Here is an 18,351-nt window from a genome sequence, read left to right as displayed (position 1 = left end):
TCCATGTGCTCGGGCCGTCTCTGTCACACACCCACGGCTGTACTCTCACACACACACATGGTTACTCGCACAAATACTGTATCTCTGTGCTCTTGTTCACACACACACACACACACACACACACACACACACACACACACACACACACACACACACACACACGCCTGTCTCACATGCGTTTACATCATAGATATCTCTGCCTCCTACTCACAGAGTCACATTCGCTCGCCGAGCTCACTGGCCGCCTGGCATGCACACATCTCTGTCTTCGCGCTCAAACAAAACGTTGTTTAGTCATTCCCACTGTTTATGAGGGACTTTCTCTGCTGGTTGCCTGCCTGACTGATTCATGAGTCCTCCATTCCTGTCCTCTCTTAACCTCTCCTTTGCTCCTTTTCTCTGCTCTCTTTTCCTCTATTCCAATCTCCTCTCTTCTATCTTGATTCTCCTCTCCTCTCCTCTCCTCTCCTCTCCTCTCCTCTCCTCTCCTCTCCTCTCCAATCCTGTCCTCTCCTCCCATCTCATCTCGTCTCATCTCTTCACCTCTCCTCTCCTCTCCTCTCCTCTCCTCTCCTCTCCTCTCCTCTCCTCTCCTCTCCTCTCCTCTCCAATCCTGTCCTCTCCTCCCATCTCATATCATCTCTTCACCTCTCCTCTCCTCTCCTCTCCTCTCCTCTCCAATCCTCTCCTCTCCTCTCCCCTCCTCTCCTCTCTTCACCTCTCCTCTCCTCTTCACCTGTTCTGTCCTGTCCTATCCTTACCAGCGTTTTTCTCTCCTTTCCAGTGCTGTTTTATCCTTTTGTCTTCCCCGTCTCCTCTCTTCTTCTCCCCTGTTCCATCTGCTTTTCTATTCTTTCTTTCTGTTGTCTACTTGACTCCTCTCATCCTCTCAATCTGATTATTCACGTGTTAGTATCTCCTCCTCTCGATTTTTTCCCCCACTTACTGTAACTCTTTCTCCCCTCTCTGATATCCCACCATCGTATCTGGCCTAGGGATGTAAATAAAATCGAAATGTATCGATGTATCGGAAGTATCGGCCGGCGATTTAATCGAATCGTATCGTGGGCATTCTTAAGAATCAAAAAGAATCGAATCGCTGGCCCCTGTGCAATGCCCTAGCTCCATAACACAATAGTAGTGGGAAAGTAATTGGAAAAAATCGAATCGAACCGAATTGCATCGTATCGTGGGGAATTCTTAAGTATCGAAAAAAATCGAACCCCTGATTTATGAAATTGATACCGTATCGTATCGTCATGAAGGCTGTGATTTACACCCCTAACTCTGGCCCTCAGCGGGCGTCTTCAGTTTGATCCTAGAGAAGCTGCGAGGGTTCGCCTCAGGCTCATTTACATCTGCAGGACACACTGTACAGTAAAACACCACACCTCATCTCCAGATGTACCATCTCATCTGGCACTCAGTCTACATTCACCTGCATCTCTTTTCCTTGACTTAATTCTCTGTTTTGCCATTTCTCCCCCTCCTCCTCCACATATACCACCGATCGTATCAAGCATTCCGAGTGTTCATTCACCTGTAACCTCCACTCCTTTTCTTGTCTGTATTCTCCGTTTTACACCCCCCCCCCCCCCCCCCCCCTTCTCCAGATGTACCATCGTATCCGGCACTCTGAGTGCATCTACAGGGTGACGATGGAGAAGCTGTCCTACCACAGCATTTGCACCTCGGAGGAGTGGAAGACCCTAGCAGAGCTCAACCTCCCCATGCCCATCTACAAAGAGATAGAAATGTGAGTACCTCCTGCTCTACTCTACTCTCATGTGCACACACTTACCAATGGCGCGCGCCCAAAAGAGACACGGTGAGAGTACCACAATTCCCAATGCATATACTTAGGAATGACATGATTGGGAGCATGAGAATGTTTTGCTCTCACCATGGCACCCTCCTTGAAGTCATCCAGCTTGTTACTTCAGGTGGCTTGAGGACGAAGCTCTGTCTCAGAGGTTGTTCTCAAGGTGACACATCCAAACAAACTCTGCCTAACACAGCCAAGCAAAAAAAAAACCACTCTGTTAGTCACAAATAAAAAAAATCTCCCCAGACTGTATTTAGCTGATTGTTCACCATATGGCCATGAATGGGGTCCTTGGTGACCTCTTAAATGAGGTGATGTTAGTGAAACGCTGAGGAGACGTTGTTAAAGCTGTCTGCGGCTTGAATGTACTGTATTTTCAGTCTCTCATGTCTTACCACAGTGTGAGTGAGTACGGTCTGAGCTGGCTTGCCACATTGTGAGAGTTAGTGAGAGTCAGTGTGTTTCTCAGCTGGCTCTCCACGTGTGGAAGGGAGAGTTGCAGACATGGCCGGTGAGTCGCCATGACATCACCTGCTGATCCTGTCATCATTTGAAGAGTTTTGTTGCAAAATGATGTAAGCGCCATTTGTTGACTTAAGCATTTTTTTTACTGAAAATGACTGTTCAGACATCCTATGTGTGAATTCTTTCCATTCAGATATTTTGAAAACACCCCTTTTAAACCTATAAAATGTGTTTTGCAATGCAATGCCATGCCCAATACAAAAATGTCCAAACATTTCCGTAAATGTCCCAAAATGGATATACTACGCCATTTTGGAATGAAGCTCTTCATTTTCATGGTGTGGTGGCTGATATATTTCATATGTATACGATCCACATTCAATTCAGGGCTGCACAGGTAGAACCAGAGCTTTGAACCACTTCAAGGAACGAAAACTAAAACCATGAACTTTTGCTATTTGACATGGAACCGAAAGAAGAAACGTTATGTTCCAGAACAGAAGGGTAATTGGAAATAATGGTAATCGGTTAATACCAGTTTTTATTTCGTTCCACAAAGATGTGGTTACTGATGTTGCCCACTGAGTGGCATAGCCATGTGACTTAATATTTTTATGTTGTTGACGTTTGTGTTGACGGTCCTTCAATTAACAAAACACATTTGAAATATGTAATAATTGTTTTTATTAATTATTCTCGTCTTATGTAATGGAGGTTGTAATAGTATTACATTTGGTTGAAGCTGGATGATACATAATTTTACAGTCCTTTGTTTAACAGATGACAGCGAACATATTTAGTTGTTCCAGGAACGAATTTGTTTTTGTTCTTACCGGTTTGGGAACGTCTATAGTGAACCAATTGGAAAAACGTTTTTTTTATGCAAAGTCCCTTCTCTCTGCGACCTCCGCACCCACCTTAGGGGTCCTGGCCCCCAGTTTGGGAAACACTGATGGACAGCATACTCATAAGCAACTTGGTTAGATTGGCTTTTTTGTGAAGAGTGTGAGTTGTGTTCACCTCAGCATTAGAGATGCACCTGATCCGGATCTGGTTCCGGATCCGGCAGGATAATAGGGGTTTTCACAGGATCCGGATCCGGCAGGATCTTAAGCAGTGGATCCGGTATCCGGCAGTTACCTAAAAATCAGGATCTGGTGCATCTCTAGTCTTTCACAACCCCAATCACTGCATGGAGTGAAAGCTCTTTGGAAGCGGCAGTTGCAGGCAGTTTGGCAGCAAGCCAATGAGTCTAAAAAGTAGTTTGAGCCAACGTAATAAAAAGGGCCCACGTGTGCGAGGAGACCATGTGTTTCAACCCTTTCGTAGGATCCGGTATCCGGTTCCGGATCCGGCAGGATCTTAAGCAGTGGATCCGGTGCATCTCTACTCAGCATGGACACTCATAAGTGGTTAGAGTGACTTTTCCATGGAAGGAGAACTCTGCTTTACTCACAGCGGTCAATGTCTTAAATCAACAGTATTGTATGATTGTAAATACCTTAGCTCAGGGAGCAATGCTCCGCTGGCTAAATTGCGGAGGTGGGTGGATGGCTGAGGAGTCGGAAGCTGAGTTCTGGAGGGCTTTGGCCCAATTTAAACTGTGCTCATAACCACAATGTTAACCACATGTCTGTGTCACTCACACACAAACACAGGGCCACAGCTGTGGCACACGCACGCACGCACGCACACACACACACACACACACACACACACACACACACACACACACACACACACACACACACACACACACACACACACACACACACACACACACACACACACACACACACACACACACCACAACCGCACAGATCACTGTTCATCAGGCCATCTATGAATCAGTGTCTTGACAAGTTCTATTTAAATGTAATTTATACATGTGTATTGATTTACATTAATCAACAACATATTCGTGGGGAGTTCATGGGACGTGGCATAGTACAGTTGCTGTAACTGCTTGCGCAATTTTTTAAATCTATGACACTATTTCTAAACCCTAACGCTCAGATTTCACAGCTACCTCTCAAATTAGAAAAACGTATCTTATTGTTTTTGTTTGGTTTTTTTTTCTGAGGGATTGGTCCACTGTTTCGAGGAGTCCAGCCCATTAGCCCATCTCTAATACAGACAGTTGACTGAGTCAAGCAAAGTAGGCCTATTAGTACAAAAAGCAGCTTGTACCGTATGTGTGAAGGGCCAGTTTAAGCCAAATATGACCGGGTTGGTTTTTGGTCCCAATACAGTCCTGCCGATAGAAGAGATTACTGGGCTATTAAAGGCTGGAAAAGCCTATACAGTACAGGGTTCCCACGGGTCATGGAATTTCTGGAATATCATGAAATTTCAGAAAGGTTTTTCCAGTCCTGGAAAGTCATGGAATTTTACCATTTTGTATGCACAGTAATGGAATATCATTGAATTTACTGAACAGTTGTGTAGAACGGAAAAACAAATGTTTGGTGTATAACATTGTTTCTTACTGATTATACTACAACGCTTTGCCAGAGACGGTTTGGTTTAGCACTGTAATGTGCAACATGGTGCAATGCAATGAGCCCACTGAAGTCTGGTGATGGTTCAGTTTCGGCTCTAGGGGTGAAGACAATTTTCAGTTTTCACACTTTTAAAAATGCTTTAACGTGATTTCTTTTTACGGAAGTGGTCATGGAAATTCCGTTTTTTGGGTCATGGAAAATCATGGAATTTTATGTCTGAATTAGAGTGGGAACCCTGACAGTATGTCTCTTCAAGGAGGTTTACCGCTGCCTCTGAGTCAACCCCATCAGGGTTGGTTAGTCACTGGACATGCAGCGGGAATATCCCACATCTTTGCCCAAGCTGTGTTGACTCTTACTTAATGAGAGCGGAGAGGGGTGTCCCATGTGTGTGTCCGTGTGCGTGTCTCTGTGTGTGCGTGCATGTGCGTGTATGCATGTGTGTGAGATGACTCTTGAGTAAGAGGGTAAAATGCTGAAGACCCTTATGTTTTGTGTGTGTGTGTACGTGTGTGTATGTGTACGTGTGTGTGTGTGTGTGTGTGTGTGTGTGTGTGTGTGTGTGTGTGTGTGTGTGTGTGTGTGTGTGTGTGTGTGTGTGTGTGTGTGTGTGTGTGTGTGTGTGTGTGTGTGTGTGTGTGTGTGTGTGTGTGTGTGTGTGTGTGTGTGTGTGTATCTGATTGATTGTCTGAGGTTTTTTGTGAGCATTGCCTTTGAATTCACGGTAAAACATTGCAGCAGAGACAAACCTAGAAAGTCCTTAATTGGGGCCAGTTAAATGTAAAGAAGTAAGTTTCCCTGCTGCCTTAAGTTTGTAAGTGAACTCAACCTGAGAAAGCCTTAAGTTGAGTTAAGCCTCAAGTTCAGTTAACTTACAAACCTAAGGCCGCAGGGCAACTTACCCTTTTACTTAAACTGCTTTAACCACCTTGCGATATTTTACAGTGTAGTACAAAGTACAATGAGATTTGCAATGTGATCTAAAAGAGGACTGACACCCCATAAAAGCCCAACAGGACCAGAAAGAGCAGCCCGTTCTTTTAGTAATACACTCACAATATGAACAAAAACAGAAATAAGTCATTTTGCTGTCGGATTAAATGCATACCGTAGTAGGACCAACTCAGCCAGGACTACAGTGCCCCTTAAAACATGCCAATAATGTGCATATCTTCAGATGAAGGAAACCACACAGATAACTTCAGTTCAAACAATGCTTCAATGCTTAAATGGCTTAAATGATTGTGTAAATTGTTCTCCTCCACCCTTACAGGTTCCACTTTGATATCAGTCCCTTTGAGGAGTTCTGGCCAGCTGTCTTCGTCTACATGATACACAGGTCTTGTGGCAAAAGCAGGTACAGTATATATACAGTGTATTGCTGCAGAGTTCATCAAAATTATTTGAAAATTGATTTTGGGCACGATGATTAAAACCGTGGCCTTGTCGTAATCGTGATTGCACAGGGGGCAAGCCAGGACATGTTGCCCGGCTGATATCTCTGGCCAACCATAAATGTGTAGGCCCACCTAAGCTTCTTACCTTTAGATTTTTAGAATTCCATTTTTTATTTTGTTTATCCCTTATATAAAGACTTGGTTATATTTCATTTTGTGATTTTAATAGCATTCTGCACAAAGTTCAGTTGTTCGTTGTCGTGTAATAATCGTGAATAATAATCGTGATTTCGATATTGGGCCAAATAATCATGATTATATTTTTTTCCATCATCGTGCAGCGCTAATACGGTGTACATTCATCTAGTCGAACATCTGGGCATTTTCGTGTGAATGTCAACATTCCTCCATATTGTCGTGATACAAAAAATTGACACATACTTGTAATATGTGGTGAGGTGAAGCATTCTTAAACTCCAATTTTTTGCATTGTTGCTACTTAATTATACTTTTCACGTGACATTGTGTGACCGTGAGCATTGCCATTTTAACTTGGGGGAAATTTTCAGCTGGCTCAGGTTCTACATAACAAAGACGTGATTGTGACGACAGTCCGACTTAGTGAATAGAAGAGTCAGCAAAGGTGTGCCGTATTATCAGCCGATCTTTTTATTGCTTTTTAGTCAACTCATAATGAAAATGGATGTTAAAATCACAATGTGGCCTAACTGTTTTATTTTGTTTGTATTTTTGTCACAAAATCAGAATACTTCATGCACAGATTCAGAATTCTGAAGTGTGTGTGTGGGTGCGGGTGCGGTGCGGGTGCGCGCGCGTGTGTGTGTGTGTGTGTGTGTGTGTGTGTGTGTGTGTGTGTGTGTGTGTGTGTGTGTGTGTGTGTGTGTGTGTGTGTTTGTGTGTGTGTGTGCATGTGCATGTGTGCGTGCATGCGTGTGCTTGCGTGCATGTGGTTGTGTGTCCCTCCATTGCAGTTTCGAGCTGGAGAAGTTGTGTCGCTTCACGATGTCGGTGCGGAAGAACTACCGGCGTGTTCCGTACCACAACTGGAAGCATGCGGTCACAGTAGCACACTGCATGTACGCCATCCTGCAGAAGGTCCAGGGCATATTCACTGAACTAGAGGTGAGCAACACACACACACACACACACACACACACACACACACACACACACACACACACACACACACACACACACACACACACACACACACACACACACACACACACACACACACACACACACACACACACACACACACACACACACACACACGCAAACCAGGGCTTGACACGAACTTTTCATTCACTGGCCACATTTTGGGTTTCCTGAGTCACTAGCCATTCAGCTATTCTACTAGCCACAAATTTTATTTCGTTTTTTTTGTTTGTTTGTTTATCATACTACTGCACATTTTAACCTCAGATGATGAGGTGCTTACGCAAGGAGATGAGTGCATATGGGCAGTCATGGGTAAGCGGTTAGGGTGTCAAACTTGTAGCCCAAAGGTTGGTGGTTCAACTCCCGACCCGCCAGGTTGGTGGGGGGAGAAATTAACCAGTGCCCTCGCCCATCCTCCTCCATGACTGAGGTACCCTGAGCATGGTACCGTCCCGCCGCACTGCTCCCTTGGGGCGCATTTGGGGGCTTCCCCCTTGCACGGATGAGACATAAATGCAATTTCATTGTGTGCAGTGTGCAGTGTTAACTTGTGTGCTGTGGAGTGCTGTGTCACAATGACAATGGGAGTTGGAGTTTCCCAGTTGGCCTTTCACTTTTCATATACACATATTTCTACATGGGAATAAATCAAACAAATAGAGTAACAAATAGAGAAAATTGACAAACAAAAAGAGTATCTCATCTTTTTCTTGAACTTAAATACAAACAGTTGATACACTTGGGGCAAACAACTCTTTGTCTCGATACCCCCATTTGACATTAGTCATAACCCGCGCTGCATTTGCTAATGATGGGGGACTCGTCTGGAAGTTTCACTCTCTCTCTCTCTCTCTCTCTCTCTCTCTCTCTCTCTCTCTCTCTCTCTCTCTCTCTCTCTCTGTCTCTCTCTCTGTCTCTCTCTCTTTCTCATAACCTGCGCTGCATTTGCTAATGGTGGGGGACTCGTCTGGAAGTTCTGCTGTTGATATGAGGGAGGGAACCAGTGACTGTGTCAATACATCAAACAAGCATCATTTCTCTTCCTCACACCAATTTCACTCTCTCTCTCTCTCTCTCTCTCTCTCTCTCTCTCTCTCTCTCTCTCTCTCTCTCTCTCTCTCTCTCTCTCTCTCTCTCTCTCTCTCTCTCTCTCTCTCACTGTCTATGTCCATACTGTCTTAAGTCCATGTATAAGTACTGTCTATGTCTATACTGTCTATGTCCTTACCTAGATTAGTCTATGTCTGTATGGGAAAGCAAGAAATGTAATTTCAAATTCTTTGTATGACCAGTGCATGTAACAAAATTGACAATAAAACCTACTTGACTCGACTCTCTCTCTCTCCGCTCCTCCAGAGGAAAGGTCTGCTGATCGCGTGTCTGTGTCATGACCTGGACCACCGGGGCTACAGCAACAGCTATCTGCAGAAGTTTGACCATCCGCTAGCCGCTCTCTACTCCACCTCTACCATGGAGCAACACCACTTCTCACAGACCGTCTCCATCCTACAGGTAGAGATCTACACAAAAACGCATGCGTGCAGTGCACACACACACATGTGCATGCACGCACACGCGCACGCACGCGCGCACACACACACACACACACACAGTACACCATATACTAGCACCACATCTCTCTCTCTCTCCTGCTCGCGTGCGCTCTCTCTCTCTATTTCAAAGAAGTATCATTTAGGTACATAGCTACTGTATGTCTCTTTTCGTCCATCCTCATCCCTCTGCTCAGTGTTATCCAAGAACTACACGTATATACTGCTAGGGCAGTCATGGGTGAGCGGTTAGGGCGTCAGACTTGCATCCCAGAGGTTGCCGGTTCGACTCCCGACCCGCCAGGTTGGTGGGGGGAGTAATCAACCAGTGCTCTCCCCCATCCTCCTCCATGACTGAGGTACCCTGAGCATGGTATCGTCCCACCGCACTGCTCCCCATGGGGCGCCACTGAGGGCTGCCCCCTTTGCACGGGTGAGGCATAAATGCAATTTCGTTGTGTGCAGTGTGCAGTGTTCACTTGTGTGCTGTGGAGTGCTGTGTCACAATGACAATGGGGCACCTAAGTCACGCCCTTCTACTTCCGATCCATGGGGCTGGAGCTCTCAAAAATTTGAATGAGAGTTAATGGAGCGAGTCAAGCTAAATCCTCATCCCGTTTGGCATGTGCTCCGGATTTCACATATGATGACAGTGAATTTGAAAGGTTTGGATTTGCGTCGTAAGACCACTCATTTTCGACACGCAAGAAACGTTATTTTAGCTTTTGTGCAAAACTGTGTTAGAGACTACACGTGCGCCTCGCATATCTGACGTGAACCAAGGCACAGCCAACCCTACCGCTGCACTGCGGCTTAAGTGGCTGCACATCGGACATGCAACGTCTGTTGTGTAGTCCAAATAATTGTATATTTTTGCACACACACAACTCAAAAATCGCTTGCCAAGTGAAGTCAACAAGCACACCATTGGTTGTTATTAATTTTGAGGCACAGCATATGTGTGATCGACGGGGAAATGCGAGGTGGATCGGAAAATAGCTTTGATCAGTCCATTACAGCCCAGTCAAAAGTTTTTGCGTTGCCAGCCCCATAAGCTGCCCGGAAGGGGTGGAGACTTAGGTGCCCCATGGGAGTTGGAGTTTCCCAATGGGCTTTCACTTTCACTTTTTATATCATCATATTTTTCTGTCGTGTGAGGGGTCATGTACAATTCAGCACATACATGTTGCCAGTTTATACATAGAGCCACAATGTACAAAGTGACAAACTACTGTAAAACAAGTTACATAACATACGTTTTGAAGTTCTCTTTCTCTACCGCACTCTCCTTTGCTCTCTCTCTCTCTCTCTCGCTCTCTCTCTCTCTCTCTCTCTCTCTCTCTCTCTCTCTCTCTCTCTCTCTCTCTCTCTCTCTCTCTCTCTCTCTCTCTTTTTTTTTAAACAAGGGCATCATTTACATACCTAACTATGTCTCTCTATTCGTCTATGGTCAGAGATTCTTTAAGTATATATCTACTCTCTCTGCTATCGTCATCCCTCTGTTCTGCTCAGTGTAATGCATGTACTGTATCGTCATGTTTTTCTCTGGTTTCTCTCTTCTACTTCATTCTTGTGTCTCTCTTCACTCGTTCTCCCGTCACACTTGGCCATGGTCATTAGGGGCTTTCCCTTTGGACGTGTGGATATGAAACTGAAACACAAGGAGCCCACAAACACACACAGACACTCACAGACATGCACACATGTGCATGCGAGCGCACACACACACGCGCGCGCACACACGCACACACACACACACACACACACACACACACACACACACACACACACACACACACACACACACACACACACACACACACACACACACACACACACACACACACACACACACACACACACACAGGGTTGTGAATCTTACTTGAGGGATAGGGGTGCTCCCCACGTCCATTACAAAGTCAACATATTCGTTCGAATTTTCCGTAAAGCTACACCGAATATTCGCTGGGAGCAAGCTTTGGTTAAGAGGTGACACCGCGGTCCTCTGACCACAATCTCTCCCTAGATCTCCCCCGTGCAGTCCGGCCAAAACACGCCACATATTAATATCAAATCTGGCATGGCTTTGAAACGCTAGCCTGAAACTATTGCTCGACACACCCCCTCTTTGGCGGTTAAGAGCTGTCGTTTTTGGACAAGCAGCGAGAGGGCTTTTGACACGGACGGTTTCACACTGGCAGTTTCTCACAGAGGGGCTCGCCAAGGAGATTACTGGACCCGGCACCAGACCGCAACGGGTGCCCCAACCCCAAAAGCCCACCCTCCAGGGTAGCCACCCATTTCCCTCGGTTCACCCCACCCCCTGGCCTCCCAATAGCAGAGGAAGTCTTTAAGCTGTGCTGCCACAGGCTAGCTGCACCAAACCAGCCCATTCCCCTCTGCCTCACCCCCTCTCATTCGTTAGCTGTACGCTGTGCTTGTATTCCTCATGCAACATGCATTGATTGAAGCATTCTTTATCCTAGTTAGGTGAGGCAGATGGCACACATCATTTTACCGCACACATCAGACCAGTCTTTGACCGAAAAGTTGTATTAAAGTTTGCTGGTGGAATGGACAGGGTGCAGGATCTTTTTTTACATTTAAACGACATCCTCATGGAGATAACATCCTATGCTCCTGGCCAACTACAGAGGTGTGCATAAAGCGTCTGTTTAAACTGATTGATCCCCAGGGCGAAAGCTGGAGCTGGAGCTGGAGCTGAAGCTGAAGCTGGAGCCAGACGATTGACCCCTCTTAAGCAGAGCACGTGCTTTTTTATTGCTCTCTTTGTTTTCCCATAGCTGGAAGGGCACAATATCTTCTCCAACCTGAGCTCGGGGGAGTACGAGCAGGTGCTGGAGATCATCCGCAAGGCCATCATTGCCACCGACCTGGCACTCTACTCCAGCAACCGCAAGCAGCTGATGGAGTTGCTCACCACCGGCGGACTGGACTTCAACAACCTCGCACACAGGTCAGCGGCATAGATATTAAAGAGTAAAGGTGAAATGGGTTGGATTGGGTTGGGTTGGGTTGGGTTGGGTTGGGTTGGGCTGGGCTGGGCTGGGTCGACCCGTGTTTCTTCCCACCACTGGTGGACTGGACTGGACACACACACAGGTCAGAGGGCTTAGACATTAAAGGAACAGTCCACCTCATTTCAGGAAATTGTTCATGACTTTTTTTCCGGTATGTGTTTTTGCATTGCCCAGTTTAACATTATAGTCATATTAAGCATAGCAATGGAAGTCTATGGTACCAAATAAATGTGAAAGGTTGAATGGGCTGCGTTGGGTTGGGTTGGGTTGGGTGGTTGGGTTGGGTCAGTCCGTGTTGCTGCTGGCCACCGGTGGACTGGACTTTAACAGCCACGCGCACAAGTCGACAAGATGGCCGCTAAATTGAGGGACTTATAGAGAATTAATTGGATGCCATCTCATACCCGGGGTGTGATTTGTGTTATTATTGAAAGCTGTGTACAAGCAAAGTTGCGATTTCATTGTGACAATGTCTTTTTTGTAAATGCAACGGTAGTCATTATTATTTTGCTGTTACTTTTATTGGCACGTTTTTTTCCCCTTTTTGCCGCTAAAGTCTTTGGAATGTGCTCAAGAGTGAGAACAGTGGACGCCAGTGTGGCCAATCGTTCTCTTCGTCCCCAGCTAGTCATGCGGCATAATTAAAACCCACATTAAACTAACATCAGCCACGAGCACACAATTACATCTGAATGAATTGGAGGGCTGTGTGACTTGATTTGCTGACATTACACACATTAAAATCAATGTCACAATCGAAAACATTTGGCAGAGATTATGAAACGCTGGCTTTTGCCATATGTACTTCTCAAAGCTGTTAATGTCTGAGAATGTCAGTTATACCAAAGGTCTATTAAATCCATTCATTTGTATGTCATTCAGAGGGAGTGAGATACAAAGAGTTCAACTGCAAACATCTGAATTCTTTGAAGCACGTTTTGTCAAAATGTTAGAACCGTCACGGTCACTGTCTCTGGTTGATGTGAAAGTGAACATTAGTAGAGATTATGCACTAGATCACCCCTTATGAGCCTCACATGGGATAGTATCCAGAAAAAAGCACAGAACAGACCAGAGTGGGAACCTTTGTTGCTGCCCTACTTGCCAGGAGGCAAAAGGGGCAGTAAGTGAGTAAGATCACCCCTTCTTCAGCAAATGATTTGCTTGTCAAAGTGGTGAAGGGTCTTCCAACTGCATAAAAATCTTTGGATAAAATCACTTGGATGGGATGCCGTGGAGAAATGATTGATATTTGAGCTTATCTTCCAACCAAATGCAGCAGACCTTCCCTCCCTGCTCTTTGCCTCATGAGCAGGTGTTCTTCAGATCATACTGTACTGTACTGTCATCTGCATCTCTCATCTACAGGGACTTTGTGATTGGTGCAATAATTTGTCATCTGCAGGAACAGGTGTGATTTGCCCGATGATGTTAGTTTCGTCTGCATAGTCTTTGTTGATTGGTCTGATAGCCTTTCTGTCATCTGCAGAGACCGCGTGATTGGTCTGATGATGACGGCGTGTGACCTCTGCTCGGTCACCAAGCTGTGGCAGGTGACGCGGTTAACGGCCAATGACATCTACGCCGAGTTCTGGGCCGAGGTACGGTAGGCTTCACACACAAGGGGGCATGTTCAACCACTGCAATGCTTTGCTGCTGTATCCTGATAGAACAAATAGTTTGACCAGGGCCTGTTCTAGTCTCTAAATTATTGATCACTGATGTTCATGTTAATGTTGGAGAAATTAGCATTGCAAAAAGTAAATAATGTGAGAGGTCATGTACAATTCAACAAATGCATGAAAATGTTGCCAGCTTATGCATAGTACCACAATGTACTTAAAGTGACCAGCTACTGTAAAATAATTTCTGCACCTCATATAGACAACACACTGGTCTCTCTCTTGCTCTCTCGCTCTCTCGCTCTCTCTCTCTCTCTCTCTCTCTCTCTCTCTCTCTCTCTCTCTCTCTCTCTCTCTCTCTCTCTCTCTCTCTCTCTCTCTCTCTCTCAGGGGGATGAGATGAAGAAGATTGGAATGCAGCCCATGCCAATGATGGACAGAGATAAGAAGGACGAGGTCCCACAGGGCCAGGTGAGCCACGCACACACACACACTCTCTCTCTCTCACACACACACACACACACACACACACACACACACACACACACACACACACACACACACACACACACACACACACACACACACACACACACACACACACTGTAAACTCAGGCATGCCTCCAAATAAACACCACTACCACCACCACATACTGACAGCATAGGAAGGAGAAGAGACAACTGGTCTCACACACACACACACACACACACACACACACACACACACACACACACACACACACACACACACACACACACACACACACACACACACACACACACACACACACACACACACACACACACACACACACACACACACACCAGGGCTTGACATTAACTTTTTCGCTTGCCGACCACTTTTCCCGAGTCACTAGCCATGCAGCTATTCTACTAGCCACAAATTTGAATTTTTTTTTTTTGTTTGTTTTTTTTTTACCATGAGGCTGTATATCTAACATCAGACAATGAGGTGCTTAAAGCAAGAAGATGAGTGCATGGGTTTCTACATGGAAATAAAACAAGCAATTAGAAACTGAGTAACTGAGCTTTTTCTTGAACTTAAATACAAGCATTGATACACAAGGGGCAAAGTGCAGAATATACTCTATTCTTATATGTCATACCATAGAATAAGCTGCCTGCCAAATTGGCTAGTGACACTGAAATTGTTACCAGCCACAGCCAAGTTTTACCAGCATTTGGCCGGTTGGCAGGTGCCAGTGTCAAGCCCTGACACACAAACACACCTGTACAATAGATCAGATAGTACGCACATGCAGGCACGCACACACAGGTCCCACAGAGCCAGGTGAGCCACGCACACACACACGCACATACACACACATACAGTGCCCTCCATAATTATTGGCACCCCTGGTTGAGATGTGTTAAAAGCCTTAAAATAAATTCAGTGTTTATTGCAGAAGAATACTGTCACACTGAAAATTGTAGGAAAATGTAGCCTTCAACTCAAATGAATTGTAAGAAAATAAAAAAATCCCTGACTGAAAAATAAATCTGTTTCATTAAATCACCTGTTCCACTATTATTGGCACCCTTAACAATTCCCAGGAAATAAATATAATTGAAGCATTTCTGTTATTTCTACAGTAGTTTACAAAGTTTACCTGAGTATGTAGGAACATTTAATTAGTAATTCATCACTTCCTGTTTCCCTGGGGTATAAATATGACGTGACACAGAGGCCATTTCTCTTATCCACTCTTAAACATGGGAAAGACAAAGGAACACAGCATACAAGTGAGGCAGGTGTGCGTCGACCTTCACAGGTCAGGCAGAGGCTACAAGAAGATTGCCACTCAACTGCAGCTGCCCATATCCACTGTGAGAGGAATAATTAAGAAGTTCAAAACACTGGAACAGTGGTAAACAAGCCTGGACGAGGACCCAAGTTTATTTTGCCACCACGCACAGTGAGGAGGATGGTAAGAGAAATCAAAAGATCTCCAAAGCTCACTGTTACAGAATTACAACAAATGGTAGCATCCTGGGGTCACAAAGTCTCCAAATCAACCATCAGGTGCTGTCTACACGCCAACAAGCTGTTTGGGAGGCTTGCACGGAGAAAGCCTTTCCTCACTCACAATCATAAACGCAAATGTCTGGAGTTCGCCAAGCGGTATTGGGGCTTCAACTGGGACCGTGTGCTTTGGCCAGATGAGACCAAGATTGAGCTTTTTGGCAACAAACACTCTAAGTGGGTCTGGCGTGCCACGAAAGATGCGCATGCTGAAAAGCACCTCATACCCACTGTGAAGTATGGGGGTGGGTCAGTGATGCTGTGGGGCTGTTTCGCTTCCAAAGGCCCTGGGAACCTTGTTAGGGTGCATGGCATCATGAATGCTTTGAAATACCAGGACATTTTAAATCAAAATCTGTTGCCCTCTGCCCGAAAGCTGAAGATGGGTCGTCACTGGGTCTTTCAGCAAGACAATGACCCGAAACATATGGCCAAATCTACACAGAAATGGTTCACCAGACACAAAATCAAGCTCCTCCCATGGCCATCTCAGTCCCCAGACCTCAACCCCATTGAGAACCTGTGGGGTGAGCTGAAGAGGAGAGTACAGAGGAGAGGACCCAGGTCTCTGGATGATTTAGAGAGATTCTGCAAAGAGGAATGGCTGAAGATCCCTCTTTCTGTCTTTTCCCATCTTGTGAAACATTATAGGAGAAGATTAGGTGCTGTTTTGTTGGCAAAAGGGGGTTGTACAAAATATTAACACCAGGGGTGCTAATAATTGTGACACACATTATTTGATGTCAAAGAATTATTTCTTTATGTGGGATTTTTTCCCCACTGGATAAATGCACTTGTATTGAAGGTTGGATTTTTCTCTTTTTTTCCATTATGGTCCCATATTATTTAGAAAATAATAATAATAATTGGAAGCTAAAAAACACATCTCAACCAGGGGTGCCAATAATTATGGAGGGCACTGTAGTTGAATGTAGTAGAGTGTTTTCAGCAAAACGTGAATAGGCCCGTCGACGGGCCCATCTGCAGTAAGAGGCTGCCTCCTCTGACCCTCCAGCTTATCATCCACCAACTACGTCAACTATACATCCCAAACCACCATCATCCACCACCATATCATCATCATCATCATCATCATCATCATCATATTACGCTTAGGTGCCGCTTTTTATCCAAAGCAACTTACAATTATTTACTTTACTTTACTTTACTTTATTTGTTCAGGACATTGCACATTAATGAACATATACATACATGTACATATATGTAAACATGCCAGATTGTAGCCCAAGGGCTAATTTCCATCTGGTGTCCAATAGGCAGGCTAGATGTTTACAAGCAATAGACTATTTATGCACAGGGTATTGGTTACAGGTCCTGGCCTGCAGCAATGTGGGGTTAGGTGCCTTGCTCAAGGGCACTTCAGCCATGGATGAAGGTGCTAGAAAGGGTGGGTTCTGAACCTGCGACCCTCTGATCTGCAGGTCAGCGCTCTAACCATTGAGCCACGGCTGCCCCATAGCATAACCATGACATAACCACGGCTGCCCATAGCATAACCATGACATAACCATGGCTGCCCATAGCATAACCATGACATAACCATGGCTACCCATAGTTGCCCCAGCCCCCCCCCCCCCCCTCCCCCATCTTCACTTGGCCCCTTTCCTCTCCCCAGTGGCGCTGTGGCATGGCGTTGGCTTGGTGTTTCCTCCCGAGGTGCATCTAATGACGTGTGTGTGTGTGTGTGTGTGTGTGTGTGTGTGTGTGTGTGTGTGTGTGTGTGTGTGTGTGTGTGTGTGTGTGTGTGTGTGTGTGTGTGTGTGTGAATGTGTGTGTGTGTGTGTGTGTGTGTGTGTGTGTGTGTGTGTGTGTGTGTGTGTGTGTGTGTAAGTGTGTGTGTGTGTGTGCGTGCATTTATAGTCAGTTTTTCCGTGTTGATTTTGGAACTCATGTTGCATCATGCTGTGTAAATGTCATTGCCGTCAGAGTTTACCATCTTCTCTCTTTCTCTTTTTTTCCATTGTTTTCCATCTTTCCGTCTCTCTCTCCCTCACTGTCCGTCCCTCTGTCTTTCTTTCTCTCTTACTCTCTTTCTCACTCCTTCCTTCTCTCCCCCTTTGTACTCTCCCACTATCTTTCTCTCTCTCTCTCTCTCTCGCTCTCGCTCTCTCTCTCTCCCTCTCTCTCCAGGTTAGCTTCTACAATGCTGTAGCGATCCCCTGTTACACCACGCTGTCCCAGCTCTTCCCCGCTGCCAAGCCACTCCTCAAGGCCTGCAGGTGAGCAGCTGTGTGTGTGTGTGTGTGTGTGTGTGTGTGTGTGTGTGTGTGTGTGTGTGTGTGTGTGTGTGTGTGTGTGTGTGTGTGTGTGTGTGTGTGTGTGTGTGTGTGTGTGTGTGTGCGTGCGTGTGCGAGAGAGAGAGAGAGAGAGAGAGAGAGAGATTGATATTGATATTGATATTGATTGGTATTGATAGATTTTCTTCTCCAATAAAAATTGAAGGCTGAATGCTGTGCATTGTGTTGCAAAAATGAAAAGGGTCAACCAGGATACAATTTATTGTAGAGAAAAGAAAAAATAGATAAAAAAGAGAAATAAAAGTTAGAAAAATAAAAGAACTCTGTGTGTGTGCGTGCGTGACTTTGACTTTTAAAAATATTTTATTACAGAATTCATACACAAAGCCCACAAGGAGCTGCTTTTAAAAAGAACAATTAAATAAATTAATAAAAGAGGGGAAAAAAGAAAAAAAAAAGAAAC

The 18,351-nt window shown here is 45.3% G+C and overlaps 1 protein-coding gene across 3 annotated transcripts in view; it reads left to right on the top strand.

The window, feature by feature from the left end:
• pde10a (phosphodiesterase 10A) overlaps positions 1 to 18,351 on the top strand; it is a 206,434-nt gene that overhangs the window by 179,109 nt on the left and 8,974 nt on the right. For all 3 annotated transcript variants that reach the window (XM_063191522.1, XM_063191519.1, XM_063191521.1), the window contains exons 14-21: positions 1,614 to 1,756; positions 6,068 to 6,151; positions 7,184 to 7,334; positions 8,730 to 8,885; positions 11,728 to 11,900; positions 13,454 to 13,565; positions 13,977 to 14,057; positions 17,782 to 17,870. In XM_063191522.1, the coding sequence (XP_063047592.1) occupies positions 1,614 to 1,756; positions 6,068 to 6,151; positions 7,184 to 7,334; positions 8,730 to 8,885; positions 11,728 to 11,900; positions 13,454 to 13,565; positions 13,977 to 14,057; positions 17,782 to 17,870 (989 nt within the window). The remainder of the gene's footprint in view (positions 1 to 1,613; positions 1,757 to 6,067; positions 6,152 to 7,183; positions 7,335 to 8,729; positions 8,886 to 11,727; positions 11,901 to 13,453; positions 13,566 to 13,976; positions 14,058 to 17,781; positions 17,871 to 18,351) is intronic.

This window comes from Engraulis encrasicolus, chromosome 24 (assembly GCF_034702125.1).
Source record: "Engraulis encrasicolus isolate BLACKSEA-1 chromosome 24, IST_EnEncr_1.0, whole genome shotgun sequence".
NCBI classification, from domain to species: domain Eukaryota; kingdom Metazoa; phylum Chordata; class Actinopteri; order Clupeiformes; family Engraulidae; genus Engraulis; species Engraulis encrasicolus.
Note: the sequence above shows the minus strand (reverse complement) of the source record. Positions and strands in the feature narration are given on the sequence as shown.